Consider the following 17,785-nt stretch of genomic DNA (forward strand, 5'->3'; position numbering starts at 1 on the left):
TTACCAGAGGTTTAGCTATAGCCAGTGTTAGTGTACCCCCCTTCATACAATCAGTCTATGCAGGGGGGTCACTTCTCTATGCAACTGACTGTAAGTACGTGCTAAAGGGAGGTAGGTACCACGACGGTCGACCTTTTCTGCAAAATTCAACCTTAAGAGCGTAGTAATAAGATTGAATATCACTTACCGAAAGCTTTCGCAATAGCCACGTTGCCCAGTACACCGATGATGGGAACTAGAATGATTGAGGAGCCCAACTCTGAGCACATGTCAATAAACGACACGTATTTCCCGTTAGCGTACGTGCTGAAGGGGGGGAGGTTCCAAGATGGCAGACCTTCTTTGCAAAATTCAAACTTAAGGGCGTAGTAATAAGATTGAATATCACTTACCGAAAGCTTTAGCAATAGCCACGTTGCCCAGTACACCAATGATGGGAACTAGAATGATTGAGGAGCCCAACTCTGAGCACATGTCAATAAACGACACGTATTCCCCGTTAGCGTACGTGCTGAAGGGGGGGGGAGGTTCCAAGATGGCAGACCTTCGTTGCAAAATTCAAACTTAAGGGCGTAGTAATAAGATTGAATATCACTTACCGAAAGCTTTAGCAATAGCCACGTTGCCCAGTACACCAATGATGGGAACTAGAATGATTGAGGAGCCCAACTCTGAGCACATGTCAATAAACGACACGTATTCCCCGTTAGCGTACGTGCTGAAGGGGGGAGGTTCCAAGACGGCAGACCTTCTTTGCAAAATTCAACCTTAAGAGCGTAGTAATAAAATTGAATATCACTTACCGAAAGCTTTAGCAATAGCCACGTTGCCCAGTACACCAATGATGGGAACTAGAATGATTGAGGAGCCCAACTCTGAGCACATGTCAATAAACGACACGTATTCCCCGTTAGCGTACGTGCTGAAGGGGGGGAGGTTCCAAGACGGCAGGCCTTCCCTGCAAAAACATGATTTAAAAGTCTTGTGAAAGTGTTTCGTGAAAAATTCTAGTCTCATTTGTAAAAAGTCCAACTTCGGCAAAAAAATACAATGGACTTTAGAGTCTGATAGATAAGTAGGTAGGGAAAAAAAGCGCTGGTCATTGGAGGTGCGAATTTCAATCCGAAGGCCGCGGTTTCGAACACCGGATTGTACCAATAAATTTATTGGAACGATGTCTTTATGTATTAAATAATAATTATCATTTGATATTTACCAGTCGTTTTTGGGTGAAGGAAACCTGCATACATCCGCTAAGGCATTGAAAGGTGTATGTGAAGTTCCCAACCTGCTTTGGGCCAGGGTCGTGGAGACTTTAACCCAATCCCTCTAGTACAGCCGCCATCATCAGATATATCGGAGCGGCTAAGGCGCTCACAAATATCTGAACACGCCCCTATTGCCAGGGCGTTAGAGTGCGTGTTATGAAATTGTGAACACCTTGTCCGCTCCGATATATCTGATGGCGACTTTGTTACAAGTAAAGTTTTAAGTCATAATGTACTGTTTGTCATATTATCATTAGTCCTAAAACTGAAATCTTTAACTTTTCAGGATTTTCGTAAGGTTATTTTTGGTTAGGTTTGTTTTATGGCAATCCTGAAAAGTTACGCGTTTCTAAACTAAACAAATGACTAACGAAAATGTGAACAAACAATACATTAACTTAAACTTTTTGGGTAACAATGGAGACCCGTTGGACACAGACTGAATTATGATATTAGATAAGTAGATAGACTTACTTTACCCGTCCCGTTATCCGGAAAGGTTGAGATCCGCGAGACTCGAATCCGAACGATATCAATGAACACACTATGACGACGATCGCGTTTCTTGAGGTGGAGAGCAGCCAGAGAGTCTTCTTTAGGCCCTTTTTGGTTCTAGATAATTTTATGTCTTTCACTTTCTGTGGACAATTCAATAGAACGAAAATATAATTCAAGTGTTATAATTTTGGCCAGGAGTTTCTTGACTGGTTTTAGAGCTACGCTACAAATAAATAAGTATATCTTCCTGAGGCCCAGTCATACAAATGAAAAACCCATAATTCTCCACAGAAATTAGAACCTTTAGTGCAGGGAATAGAGTTGATTTTGGTTTTGTTCGAAAATTGAACGAAACAAAACAAACGCGACTTGTTCCAATTGAATATGATTTAAATTTCATCGAACTGAATAAGTACTTTAGGTAGGACCTTGGGCCTTAGGAGGATATTAAAGGGAGTTGCAAGAAATTAGGGTATGTAAAGACAGTCGCTCTGCAAATTTCTGCTGTTAGGTGACAATGAAATGTGTATTTCTAATATGCTCCTTATGCAAAAATAAGAAAAGGGAACATCAAATCGGGAGTCGTGGAAATTAAGGGGAGAGGCCTTTGCCCAGCAGTGGACCACTCAAATAGGCTAGGAAAAAAAATGCAAAAAATTTCTTGGTAAAACAAAACTATTTATATAGGTAAGAACTGTAATGAAAGTAATAGCTGAACAATATTTAGCTACAAGTGCTATAACTGTATTGAGAAAGCGTGACTAGGTATATGTATTCCAAGAAACTCAAAACATTCCTATATTAACAATAAAAAATTAGATAATCGTGTATAAAAAGCGACAATTAGCGTAAATATGTATTGTAAAATTATAATCAATATCATAAATCACGTAGCTTATAATGTATAATTACTGTCTTGACGATTTAATAATTACTTTTGATGAAATCATGAAATACTTACACGCATAAGTAGTAAAACTATTATACAGGTAATTCCTAACGCGCTGTCTGCAAGCCTTGCATTCGGTAAATTTTCTGCAACCTGCAAAAAAAGATAATCTAGAGACAACTACAATGTAAAGTAGATAAAAATTATGTTTTCACCACACCAGCTCGGAAAGGCTTACTTTGCACTTCAAAAACCGATAGCAAAGTTGCATTTTATTCACATGTGAGGCAAAGTAATCAAATGCAAATTTTGAGTTGTTTTCTTATGTTTGCTGGTAGAAATGACTTTTAAATGATGATGATTTTGGATGATAAATATTTAATAACATTCATTTGGATTTGATTTGGTTTGATTTTGTTTGATATTTTACATTTAATATTTGCTTCGGGTTGGTGTGGTGAAAAATGTTGTTTGACTCGGGGGCAAATTTTGTTTAACTCTCGTGCTTTGAAACCCTCGCAGCGCTCAAGATTCCATTTTTCGCACCACTCGCTACGCTCGTAGTTCAATTTTGGAATCTTTTGCTTGCTCGGGTATCAATATTAGCACGAGCAGTTAAACAACAACTTTGCCCCCTTGTAAAACAAATAACTATTCACGTTCTAATCGTGACATGACTGTCAATTTCTTATAAATACCCGGCATGCGTAATTGCATTACTCCACGTAAAAAAAGGTGTTAGAAATGAATTATATAGCGTGTGACAGAGACAGCACGCCCACGCGTGCGTTAGAAGCAGATGGCACGCCAACTGGGCGTCTGCCCAATAGAGCCAATTTAAGTAGACCCCGGCTCGCGTATTAATAGACTAAGCCGCCGGTCAACTTATAATGGGCGCGTGCGCCGCCATGTTGTTGTGTCGCGTAGTCGCTGAGGGCGCTGCGCGCGAGTTCAGTTCGGTAGCCGGCTTGGTATAAACGTGTGCGCGTATCCGACCCTACGACCAATCATAACTTTGTTCAATTGTATTATATTACCATTTTGACGGTTGTGAGGAATCCTCCCGATTTGAAGCTAAGTCCGAGCAGTCCTTTCAGCTGGGACACGGCGATGATGACGGACGTGGCCGACGTGAAGCCCACGGTCACCGGCACCGATATGAAGTCTATCAGGACCCCTGATAAATATAAGGTAAGAATGGATCTATTATTCGAACTTCAAATTACTTTCTATTCAGTAAATATATATACCTACAGGATGGAAAAAAATGTATGGGCTCTGGAGGGAAAGTACCTTAAAACCTTATAGTCTATCCCCCTTATTCATAAAACTTTACGGGCCTGATTTAGTTAAATTATGTTTTATCCCTTTCTTACAAATACGTAAGTCAAAAGGACAGATAAGGACAAACGATTATTAGCTAATTGAGGTTTGCAGCGCGTTTATGAATAAGGGGGTATATCTTTAGGTATTTAAATAAAAGTGAACAAAATATACCCTCAAATGGTTCATTAAGCCAGCTGAAGGTAGATGAAAACATTACATGATCAAATAATGTACGTTAAAGTCAGGTCGTTCAGTGATTGATCCAGGCGGTTTTGTATTTGGTTGGTTAACCAATAAATGTTACAACTACCCGAAAATGTGCAAATTGTTTGTTTACTTTTATTTAAATACCTAAAGATACAGACTTATAACTTAGGACAATCAACAACTAACTACTTCAACTCACCTAAATGCAGCATCCCCATGATCAGCTGCACGATGCCAGTCAGAAAGCACAGCAAGACGGCGTATTCCGGCCGCGGCGGCGTGCCCTGTATCTGGGCGTGCGTCATCAACGCCAGGAGGGCGGTGGGTCCCAGTGTGATATCTTTGCAGGAGCCGAAGATCACGTACACGAAGCAGCCCATGAATGAGGAGTACAGGCCGTCCTGAGGAATAAAACACGGATCAAAGACAATTTGACGACCTGTCTGGTATAGTGACCCTGTGAAGCCGATGGCCCTGGGTTCGAGACCCGGTAAGGGCATTTATTTGTGTGATGAACACAAATACCTATTTGTTCCTGAGTGATGGGTGTTTTCTATGTATTTCAGTATGTATATCGTCGGCTAGCACCCATAGTACAAGCTTTGCTTAGTTTGGGGCTAGGTTGATCTGTGTAAGATGTCCCAAAAAAAATATTGTGCTGGTGGCAGCGGTATGGTTTTCAAACCCGTCGTGGGTTCAAACCCTGGCGCGTATCAAATAGATTCTTGAAACTTATTTATAAAATAACATTTTGGTAGACGTCTAGAGGAAACCGTAATAATCCACAAAAGGACAACTTTAGTATAAGATGACAAAAACCACTTTTCGCTTTCAGAAAAACGAATTACTGCACCAATTCTTTAGATTAGGTTTGGAATAAAGGCAGGTTAATATGTCTAATTTCAACTGCGGTCAAATACCAGCTGGGCAGTATTCGTCTAACTTTGGTGCTCATAGGACGCTCGTAATGGTCAAAACACGAGGTATATTCGAACTAAATGACTGACCCGGTTTTAAATATTTTAAGTCTCACTAAATTTTGTATCTAAAATCTACAAGCGCCTGAAACTCGTCAAACGCTTTACGGAAGCTCGCTCATTTATTATTTCCCGGCTGAAACAGAAATCCCTAGGCAGGTAATTAAACATGCAAGATTGCCTTACCTGGGGCTCTAAGCCGGCGAGCGTAGCATAAGCCAGTGCCTGCGGTATGACCGTGAGCCCGACTGTTATTCCTGCTATAAGATCGGCCACTGCCTTGTCTGAGCTGTACCCAGGGAGCCACGTTACTATGGGCAGTCTTTTATTCAGCAGCCGCCGGCACCATGCTTGCCTTTTGAAACGATCTTTTGAAGGGGACGCCATTTTGTGGTATCTGGTGACAAAAAGAAAAATTAATTATTAAAATAATGTTGTTCGTAACGCCTACAAAACGTACATTTCCTAACTCTTTAGGAACGCCTCTGCGTTTGCTCTGAAAATGGCCTTTTACTGAAAATGTGAGATGTTTAAGGATCATAGTTACCTACTTATAGATAAACTTAATCTAGACAAATTCTTACATTACTTACCAGCCCTCGTTTGAATATTCATATTTCATTTCATTGTTGTAGGAGACAATTTTCTTTCGTGCAAATGGTAAATTAATGGCTCATAAAAGAGTTGTCGATAATTATATTTTATGCAAATAGTTCTTGCAAATGGTTGGTAGTAAAATATAAATTAAAAATTATGATTGGCCGTGTCTTAAAAAGATTAATTCCATGATATCCTAGCAATTGTCTCAGTTAAGTAAGTAACTTTAACATAATAATACTTAAGTATTAATTACTATCCAGTACAAACGCCTCAATCTATCACGAATCTATATAGACTTTGCTTTGATCTTTTAGTAGTATGTACTTATCTTATAAGTAGTACCAGCCGGCCTACAAAGCTCTCCTGGTGGGAATTGGGCAGTTGATTTAATTAAAGGACCTTTTGTGTCACACACCTCCAATTTCCTAATAAACAGCTCAGGATAAACATGACCGTCCGAAAACAAAGGCAGAGTTCTTACAAAGGGCAGCAATATCGAAGCTGCGTTGTATGTATTATTGTCCATGTCCAGAACGACAAATATTACGTTTTATTGCTGCGTCCCATATGAACGCTTTGGGTGCGGGATTAAAATTAACAATACCCTTTGGGTAAAATTCGAGTTAGCTAAGGTGGGTTATTAAGTATATCTTGAAATAATTTACGCAATCACATCAATATTTCGGGCCTGTTATATTATAGAACACTAAACTGAAAATCGTAATTCAAGACCAAAAAAAGTAAGACAATGTTACCACTGCAATAATTTGTTTGTAAAATAGTAAATTCCTTTTTATAAATAAACACGCTAAGATAATTATTTATTCATTGGTAATTTTACTCCTACGATTTAAAAAAGTAATTTTATTTACTTATTTTTACATAAATACAAGACGCGCTAGTAAAAAGTGGCAACATTGTTTTACTTTTTTTGGTCTTGCATTACGATTTTCAGTTTAGGGTATAAAAACGCAGGTAAAACGTTTTCCGTTTACTATGGGAAATATTCTCGAGCAAGAGTGTTTTCCATACAAAACGGAGAACGATATCGGGAACAGCACAACTCTAACAGGGAACAAAAGAAACCCTGTAACTTCAAATTGAACGTTCAAATAAAGTTACGACTGACAAAATACAATTACGGAAAGTCCAGCACCCGAAACGAGTAGATAGTTGGATGTCCACAATACGAAATAAAACAAAAACTCGAGAGATTTCAGACCCTCCCAGGTTGTGGTTGGGGTTGAAACAAATCAATTACTGTCAATTCTATCCGACAGAATATGTTGGCAAGGGATAATAACCTATTAAGGTATAGTCGAGGCACCTTCAATTGTCTCGCCTGGCATTAATTTGGGATGAGATGTAACGTAGGTGGATTGCTAATAAACCTTTGAACAATGTCACCCTTTGTTGCCAGTCAGGTAGGTCTGACCAATTATTTGCCTGGGATTGGATTAGGATTTCTATTAGCCTTTGTGTTTACATTTATTTGTAACATAGCTAGCTAGTGAAATGATTTACATTAAAATAACGCTTAGGTTTAGGTACTACCAAGCTATTGTCTTTAGGATTATAATGTTCTTAAAGAAAGGATTAGTTATTATTTATAATTTGTTCATGAGACCCTTGAGTGTCTACATCAACTACGTGTAACAACTACTTGTAAAACACCTAGTCTACACAGGTACAGTTACAGAAATAGTAACAGTACCTGCAGTACACAGGTGCAGAAATAGTAATAACGAAGAAACAATGCAGAACTCTCAAAAGAATAAGTAGAACTGTGTAAATAAACGTAACAAGGTATTTATACAGCAGTACATAAAACATCACATTAGAGGCGTTTAATGTAATTTCACAATCAACGACAATGCATACAGTGAACGATAATTGAATAATATCATGATGTACCGGTATATGTGGCCCTGACAAGTCAATTTGTTTCGCTAAGCATAATCAACCATAATTGAACTGATGTATTATGCTGCATAATGAGCGCAAGCTAGTTGAAAAGTTATAATGGAGTCTGATTTTAATCTAGGCGCCATTCATTTATTACGTACGACGATTTTTGCCAGTTTTTGACCCCCTCCCACCCCTATGTAAGAAAAAATAAGAATAGGCTGACCCCCTCACCCCTATATTACCATATATTACGTAAGAATCTAATGGAAAAAATGAGTACAGAAAAAATGAGGTTTGTTTTAGTGTTTATTTTACAAGAAAATCATTTTTGGAATATTTATTTGTACCTATACCTACAAAGGTACTGGAGCCCCGTTTAGCTAACTCTGCAACATGTTTGATAGCACAGAGTGTGGAAGTATTATTTTAAATGTCATAATTTCATAGAAATTTTAAAAAATCGCATCTTTGTGACCTTACGTAAGAGCTATGAAAACCCCTTGTAAGAAAAAATAAGATATGTTCTACTTCTACCCTCGTCCCTCCCTAAATCGTCTTACGTAATAAATTAATGGCGCCCTATGATAGAATCGATAAATTTCTGATCTAAAATATTCCGAAGGGAGGAGATAGATGGGAATATATATAGATAGATAGATAGATAGATAGAATACTCTTTATTGGCACACCTCAGTAAAAAGATACAAAAGAAAAGTACAATTGATTAAATTGATTGATATAGGTAACTTGTTCTCGCGTAACTCCGGCAGGTCAAAAGGGGAGGAACCATTTTAATATGTCTCCATTATTTGTATAAGGTGGTAAAATACTCTATGGAAATTCGGGCAGGAAGCCGAGTCGGGCAAGCTGTTGAAACCCGGGCGACAGTATTCTGTGTGGAGTACATACACGTCTGACAAAAAAAACTCTTAATGCGTACCCAAAACAGACTAATCTCATCTCCAAAATACTCTGGTCGCCACCGTCAGGTCTAGACGATTTAAAGGGAGTTCGCAATTGGTTGATTGATTAGTGTAAGCGTGTTTTTGGTTTAGTGTCCAAGGTGATGTCCGAGTTTTAACTGCAACTGTATATTACTGTTGCGTTATCGTTGCCGCCGCTGTATCTGTCAATTTTCTGGACAAAATGAGTAACATTCGCCGCCGCATTACTGTCCCGATTATGACGTCCGTTCCGTCACTATCTTGATAAAATCAAGGAAATTGACGGATACAGCGGCGGCAACAATGACGCCTCAACAGTACTTAATGCAGCTGAATTTGACATCCGAACGTCACGCTAAGAAGACAATAAACGATTATCTGAAACCATAAACTGTTTGACGTGGTAAGCGATAAGAATAACTCCACTAGCATAGGTATAATTTCCTACTATTAGATTGCAGCACGCGAATTGAAATTGATAGTTTAAATAAACATCAGTTACTGCTTATAGGTAAGTAATAATCACACGGAAAATATGATTAAAAAAAATAACAGGGATTGTAAATTACGTTGTATTTGCGTATTGTCATCATTACACGCGTTTCAAGTTTATTGTAAAGATTTCATTCTGGACGCTGTAATTATTGCTTATAATCGTTTGCGATTAAATTTAGAGATCGGTTATTTACCTAATTATTGTACATATTTTAGGATTGGGTTAGCATATTTACTAACGGAAATCACAATTAGGTAATCTGATATTCCTAAAGGTGTGGATAATACATACTAAACAAGGAAAGGAAACGAATTATTACTGCTAGCATTACAACATTAACAACACGCATTTACTTTATTTAAGGCAGATATTTCAGTTTAGTGCTAAACTTAAGTGGCAGTGGGCGGGGCACATTGCCCGTAGAACCGATGGCCGTTGGGGCGGAAAGGTTCTCGAGTGGCGACCACGTAACGGAAGGCGCAACGTGGTTAGACCCCCCACAAGGTGGACTGACGACCTGGTAAAGGTCGCGGGAGTCCGCTGGATGCGGGTGGCGCAAGACCGGTCATTGTGGCACTCTTTGGCGGAGGCCTATGTCCAGCAGTGGACGTCCTCTGGCTGATATGATGATGATGAAGGCAGATATTTCAGTTTAGTTTGATTGCAAACATTTAAGACGAATCTCTAATTCTCGTTTTACTATAAGAGATAAGGAAGAGCTGTAAAGTTAGGACGATATAATATTTTTACATAGAAGGTAGGATCGTATAGAAGTGGTATACGCGTGCCTCCGTGAGGGACAAAACATACGCAAATGCGACACTGTGATTGGTCGAATTTATTTGTTGCCCACCATTATCCATACTAAAAAAATGGTGGGGAATAAAAAATATGCGAGACTGTGATAAGGACAAACAATAATAGCGCTTTCTCTGCTACTCCTACTGAAAGATACGTAAGACTATCCCGTTCTGTTAGTTATCCCCACCACTCATGCCCAATCCCGTTTAATACTAGATTCATGTATTTTTAAGAAGAAGGGCATTTGATAAAATGACAAAAAAGTCTTGTCATCTTTCCCTCGCATTCCAAGTTTGATGAATAATAAAATAAACTGGCATATTTTCGCGCAAAGAGCGACGTTTTACAGCTTTAAAATGTATCCATCTTGATTGGTCATAAAAATGTCCGCTATCGGAGTAATTTAAGCTTTACTACTCGGATTGCCATCAAGGGTGTTATTTTAACCGCTCGCTTCAAGCTCAAAGATAACTAGAATACGGAGGCTCTTAGATTAGGCATGTATTTGTTACGGAACCTAGACGTTGGGCGCCAGTTTAACGTGACTACGTTAAACTGGCGCCCAACGTCTAGATAGACCAGAAGGGCTAAGATGGCCGGTTCTTTATCATTTGTCACCATACCTGTCACGTTCTAACAAGTAGGTATGTAAGTGCGAAAGTGACGCATAAAATGACAGGTGATAAAACTCGACCATGATAGCGCTGCAGGATCTCTAGAACTGTGTCGTATGCATAATTATTAGACCGCAGTTTGACTTCTGATCGCTGTATTGGTGTTCCTATGCTTCAAATGAAATGGGGGAAGGGGCTGGAAACGTCACCACTTTTCAGCCTGCCAACATCGAGTTTCACAACACCACTAGAAGAATCAGAAGTCAAATTGCGGTCTAATAATTATGCATAAGACACAGTTCTAGAGATCCTGGTCAGAGTCGCCCGCGCTCGTCCCAGTAATGATAACATGAAGTTCATCTATCGCATATTAAGTGCCCATCTGGGCGTTGGCAATAATTCCTCCCGAGATGATGATCTATCATTTGGGGGGTTGGGAGACGTGAGCCACGTAATTCCTCGATCAATTCGCCGGGCATTCGTGCTGGCATTTTTAGGAAATCTTTATTTATTAAAGAAATCTTTAATATTGGTATGTACAAAAACCGGACGTCGTGTAAAAGTAAAGTGAAGAAGTTGATGAAAAATGTCATGTAACATTTTATACATCTGGTTTTGGCGGTGACGTATCTTGTGTCATTGAGAAATACTTTGCTCATTTATTTTTGCGAAAATAAAGCATTGATTGATTGATAGTTGTCGTGTATCAATTTCTTCTCAAAGGGATGCCTCCATACAAGTTATAGGAAGTAAATGATTGGTCCATTCATCACGGATCGTATTTGTATCGCCATTGCCCTCAGGAGGTTACTTATTCCACATTCTGTAAGTTTTGGGAAGAAAAGAGCGAAATGCCGAAAGTCGGTATCGGCATCGGTGAACTGGCACCCCTTGTTAACTTATAATATTTCACACTTGTGACTGTGTCACTTGTGAAAATGGCACTTATGACACTTTTGAAGGGAAGTACGAGGAAAGGAAAACCGAGGAAAAGGTGGATGGACTGTGTGAGATGATATGAAACGAACGCAAGTGTCTGATGAGATGACGGGTGACAGAGAGGTGTGGAAGGGAAAGACATGCTGCGCCGACCCCAAGTTAATGGGAAAAGGGCAAGAGAATGATGATGATGATGATGACTTGTGACTGTGTGTTCTATAAGTGGAAACTCTTAAACAAATACGAAACGTGCAGTCAATATCATTTGTCTTCGCATTGTTTACTATAAATGGAACACTAGGTATTATGTATATATTGTGTTATAAGTTATAAACATGTAAAACGTGCAATGTATTGAACAGTCGTTATGGATATTATGCTATATAATGATATAGAAGCATTGTTATAATATATTTCATTGGATTTAATGGAAATAAACAATTTAAATCATAGTAGAAGTAATTATTTACCTTACAACGACTAAACAATGAAGAACTTACAAAGGTTTATGGGTATGGGTTTAAGATACATTTATATTTAGGACTAATAGGCAGGAAAATTCCATTGAAGGATAAACAAAACAAGAACGCGTAGCATTGCAGTAATCTGAATTGCTGCAGGAAATAAATTTTAATCCTTAACCGATGTTGTAGTTACAATCCGACCTGTTGGCTGGTGTAACGCATAGTTCGCAAGTGCCAATTTTTATGTAAGTAGCATCAAAATATTGTGGTCCTGTTAAGCAAACATTTAACTTATTTCAGTGCGTGTGAAGCTCATGGTAAGGGTACTGGCATGGTGCGCCATAATCCGCACACCATCATCCATAATCGTGTTAGTTGATTGGATCTCTCGCTAGACCGCTTATCACAGGCTGCTACAATCTACAATATACCGAACCGAACGTTACATTATATTGTAGTCCAAACGAGATTAACATTTTGGAGTAGGTTGGAGTTCTTTAAAAAAGGTATGTAGGTTTTTAAAAGGAACCGCTACCGCTGTTCAATTGTTCACTGAAGTCACAGGCGTTCATATGCCACAGTGTCTGCTTACCATCAGGCGGGTCGTATGCTTCTTTGCCAACCTACGTGACCAACAAAGTGTTTGGTATTATATACCACTAAAAGATTAATTACATTGTTGGGGCAGGCCGAAAAGTTTTCGGACGGTGGTTAGACGTAGGCGATGTACTCTTGACGATGGTACATTTGTACATTATCGTATGGAATTCGATAATGCCATGGACAAATAATGTGACAGTTGCCTTCCCCAATCAAACATATTTTATTGTTTTTTTTTCATTACTAATATGACAACCTACCCAAATCTAAATTGAGAAGGGTCGAAAATATAAAAAGGTTTTTCTCGTGTCCTCGAAAGGGTGAAAAGTTTCCACGTGCCTGGATTAATGACTAAAGTACGTGTCGGTTGTCTCTAGCCTGCGTCACAGATTACATAATATGTTTAAAACAGTAGATACGTCACTATTATTAAACAGTAGGTGCATGTACACAGAGAACGTCGAGCTCAGAGTTACGCTTAACCCTTAAATGCATAGTGTTGCCAAATGTCTACAAAGCATTAGACAGCTCACAGATTAAAAAAAAAAGGCTTACGTTCTTGAACGCACCTTTATACCAAACGCCAAGTAGTAGGGTGATGATTTAAGGGTTAAATTTATGCAATATTTTTAATTTATAAAAATTACATTCGTTTTAAGACGAAAAGTCGGAAAGCTTGGAAAAATCCAGAAGTTGTTAATTTTTAGTATGTGATTTTGAACGGTGTTTTCGGGGTTTGTAATTATTTTATATTTAAAAACTTTATCATAAAGGTTGAACACGCCAAAACTGGGGCATGTACAATCGACTATTGCTATGCAAATAATAGAGATATACAAACTTTTATGGCACCTACTTGGTCACAAGACACTGGCCTATAATGTTATCAAGTTTTTTTAAATTATGTTTATCCGTTGTCAAAATGTCGAGCAAACAACATCAACAACGCGAGCGAATTTTGCACGAATACGTAGAAAATTCATTACTGAGCTACAGAGATATCGCGAAACGACTGAAATGTCCTCAATCTACGGTTTGTCGCGTATTAAAAAAGTTCCGTGCGCACCTAACAATAGATCGGAAGCCAGGAAGTGGAGGCTTGCAGGGTGTCAAGAATAAAAAAAAGGACGAGAAGGTGGTGAACATGTTTGCCTCAAATCCTAAGATTTCGTCTCGCGATGTTGCTAAAAAAGTTAAAATGTCTCAGTCCTATGTTCAAAAAGTGAAACGTAGGGCTGGCCTAAGGAGTTATAAGGCCCAGGCAGCACCAGATCGAGACTCGAAACAGAACTCATCCGCGAAGAAACGGTCTCGAAAACTTTATGAGAATTTCATAACCAAATTTGCATGCGTCGTCATGGACGACGAAACATACATAAAAGGTGACTTTAAACAAATTCCTGGGCAAGAGTTCTATACCAGCCTAAGTAGAGTAGACGCCCCTGAAGAGTGTAAATTAAAAAAACGTTCGAAATTTCCAAAAAAGTACCTGCTTTGGCAAGCAATATGTAGCTGTGGGAAAAGAAGTCGGCCGTTTATTACTACCGGGACAATAAACGGCGATATTTATAGAAAAGAGTGTTTGCAGAAACGTTTGCTACCTTTCATAAGAAAGCATGACTCACCACCTTTGTTTTGGCCAGATTTAGCCAGTTGCCACTACTCAAAACCAGTGATGGAATGGTATGCTGCAAATGGGATCGTGGTGGTACCAAAAGTGTGCAACCCCCCAAATAGTCCGGAACTGCGGCCCGTTGAAGAGTACTGGAGTATTATGAAGGGAATTTTAAAAAAGAAAGGCGGCGGAGTAAAATCGGTCCCTGAACTACAAAAGATGTGGACATGGGCGTCAAGACAGTGTTCTATTAACATGGTGCAAAGTCTTATGAGCCGTGTACGTAGGAAAGTTAGAAAAATGGCTTACTGTGTAGACCAAATCTAAAATATGGAATGTTATTTTAAACAGCGTTAAATATGCTATTAAATGTGTAAAACATAATATACTTTTTCACTTTTATTATAATTTTGTACTACATTTTGTGTGCCCCAGTTTTGGCGTGTTCAACCTTTAGGTATATCACAAATAGTGTACCTTTCTAATGGTAGTAAAAAAAAATCATATATCTATTACTGAAAATTACATATTTACATAAATATGATTTAGCCAATTCAACTTCTAACACTGATTTCGCAGTGAAAATCTAAGTTATATATTTTTTTACTATTTTTCCTAGAATCGGCAAACAATTATGTGATACATATATTAATTTTGGGCAAAAAGAAAAAAACATGCATTTAAGGGTTAAGTCGGTTCATTAGGAATGAGTGGATTGGTCGAGTCACGAAACTTTTAGGCGCAGTGAAGGATATCGAATTTAGAAAGTATGGATTGGCAGTGTAAGATGGACTATCGCCAGGAACAATAAACTTTTGAGTGAATATCCACAGTACTACAAACAGCGACATCTTAACTGTCCATCGGTGGACCTTATTACAAAAGGCATAAGATCCACCAATGGACAGTTAAGAGTACACAACACCAGATCCATTGAAATTAGCGGTGGCAAACAACAGTGCGGTTGAGGTGGTGGTTGACAAATCGTCTTGCAATGTGGTGTGTGGTGACATTAAAAGACGATTTGTCAAAAAGCTTACGATGATAAGGTAGGATGGTAATGGACCGATAGGGTTGGAAAAATAAACCTTGTCTGAAAGCACTTAGGGCGTTTTATATTTAGTTTCGAGTGGCCTATCTGTGTGGACGTAGGATGTTATCTATGCCCCCCTGCTCCGGTGCGTACGACACAATGTGAACAAATCGCTCTTTCGTGTAAGTTGTTTTTAATTTTATGTCCCGCTGTTAACTTTCTTAAGTTTCATTTTAACCAGTCTTATCTCAAAGACCTAATCTCAAGAACTGGCGTAAGTATGAATGCGACCCTCCAAAAAGCAGAGGAAACCTTATTAGGGTTCATTAATGTATTAGAGTCTAAGGGCTCATTTAGACGGTGCGAGAACTCGCATGCGAGTTTCATTACATTGTGTTATTTGATCGGTCGGCTGAATTGATGTAACCTCAATAGTCCGCAATGTAACTTAAATCGCATGCGAGTTCTTGCATCGTCTAAATGAGCGTATTAGGCCAGCTTCGTCACAATGAAAGGAAAACTGAAAAGCTACTGGTAAATATCAAATTATATTTAAATTCACAATGAACTTTAAGATATTTTATTTCGAGTTAATTATTAGAATTCTCTTTCTCACACTGCCAGGTAGAAATTTAATTTCGACAAGATGGCTCTGCAATAGTAGTGCTGTGCCACGATTTGCTTATTTAAGGGAATGTAATACAAATAAAATTTAGGTTTTATTTATTTCTTTAAAAAATGTCTTCATAAGTGTTAAATATCGCTAACACTTAGGTTTACAGTTCAAAGAGCCACCTGAGTAGGTAGTACTTATCCTCCTAAGGCCCAAGGTCCTACCTATAGTATCTCTTCAGTTCGATAAAATTTAAATCCTATTCAATTGGAACAGTCGCTTTTCATTGACGTACATCTCCGTACTGACCTTACGGGCAATAAGAATGGGGCTTCAATGGGGCCAGTACAGCGGTGTGATATCGCTACAACGCGATTGGTTGATGAGTTCGCATCACGCGCGCGATTGGTCGCAACTAGTTGCGTTAGACTGCACGATTGGCTCGAATTCGTGAGTGACACCGCTGAACTAGTACCATTTTTAGTGCCCGTAAGGTCCGCCCTGAGATATACGTCGATGTCGCTTTTACTTTGTTCCGTTTAATTTTGCAACCACGCAAAATCAACTCTATTTCCTTCACAATAGGTTTAAATTTCAGTGGCAAATTTTGGATTTTTAATTTGTCTGGGCCTTAGGAGGTTAGAATAACAAAATATATTAACTTTTTAGCGCCGTTAATGTCCCTGGAATATTTCCAAGCATATATGTTGTTTTTACATTAACATTATGCAATATATGTGTGTTGTCATATGTTTGGTCAAGGGACATTTTTCTTAACATACGGATATAATAATATTATGATTGCTAATTTACGTAATTAGCGTAAAATGCATGGTGATTGTAGTTATAGTTTTAAATTCTTTTGATAGTAACTATGGCATGGGCGTACGCACGATGGGGCAAGGTGGGGCAGTTGCCCCATCCTGCTGTCTGACCCGGAGCTAAGAATTTTAGGCAAAATTAATATAATGACAAAATAAATATATTCATTTGCGTAATTTAAAAATTGGACCAAGATATTGGATAAATGGAATACCACCCCAACTGATGGCATTTTATTTTAATTATCTGACTAACGAATTATTATTTATGAAAAATCATCTTGTAACGTAAAGTAGCGGTCAAGTTCAAGTATATGTTTCACACAGTTACAGTCAAAAGCATAAAAATATAACAAGTTTTGCATAAAACGTCCAATAATTCCATATGCGATGCTGAATAGGCACTGCATATTTTAAACAGTGAAATATATAATGGTTTGACTTTTTGTTAGCCAAAAACACTGGAATTTGGTGATTTTCAGTTTAATTTTCATCCGCACGTTCTATTTCCATAAAATTTACTACGAGTATAATCAATAACAAGTGACCGATTTCTGTCATGGATACAGAGAAAAACAAGCTCTGCGAGTCTCACAAATACATAATAAATAAAAAAAATCAAGGAAATAAACTGAGACAAGGTTGTTTTAAAGACAATAGCACTAATTACGTTAACCATGATACTACAACCGATGCCTATTTATCATAATAATATTAATAATAGGCGGCAAAGATTTTTGTACCGACAATGGGACGTTAGACTGTTAGCTTTCATCTGTTTAAGAGTAAGAAGCCACCGGTAACTTAGTTACGCGTAACAACATATTAATTATTCATTAGCATAATTTATGTAAAATATGCTATAACACTAGGTAGGTAGTATGTAGTATAATGCTAGGTAGATGCACAGTAGGTACAGAAAATTAGTTCTCGATATTGTAAATCTTGTCAACGATCAAGTGCTGCCAGAACTGTTATGGAGACTGACAAATGATTATTGTAGCGCGATTTATGCCCAGGCCCAAACCGCATTATACATAGTTTAAAATAGCGACCCACCCGGCTTCGCACGGGTTATTTATTTTATTGAGCAATAAAGGTAAATAATTAATCAAATTTCCAAAATGGAATCTTTTATATCTCGTAATATTTTATCGGGAATGTTCCCGTAA

The 17,785-nt window shown here is 38.3% G+C and overlaps 1 protein-coding gene across 1 annotated transcript in view; it reads right to left on the minus strand.

Moving 5' to 3' along the window:
* LOC134791335 (sodium-independent sulfate anion transporter) overlaps positions 1–17,785 on the minus strand; it is a 41,920-nt gene that overhangs the window by 10,400 nt on the left and 13,735 nt on the right. The window contains exons 2-7 of the mRNA XM_063762351.1: positions 5,352–5,562; positions 4,388–4,589; positions 3,693–3,832; positions 2,728–2,808; positions 1,743–1,906; positions 804–958 (exon numbers count right to left, since the gene is read on the minus strand). Of these exons, the coding sequence (XP_063618421.1) occupies positions 804–958; positions 1,743–1,906; positions 2,728–2,808; positions 3,693–3,832; positions 4,388–4,589; positions 5,352–5,552 (943 nt within the window). The 5' untranslated portion in view covers positions 5,553–5,562. The remainder of the gene's footprint in view (positions 1–803; positions 959–1,742; positions 1,907–2,727; positions 2,809–3,692; positions 3,833–4,387; positions 4,590–5,351; positions 5,563–17,785) is intronic.

Source organism: Cydia splendana, chromosome 6 (assembly GCF_910591565.1).
Source record: "Cydia splendana chromosome 6, ilCydSple1.2, whole genome shotgun sequence".
Classification (NCBI taxonomy): domain Eukaryota; kingdom Metazoa; phylum Arthropoda; class Insecta; order Lepidoptera; family Tortricidae; genus Cydia; species Cydia splendana.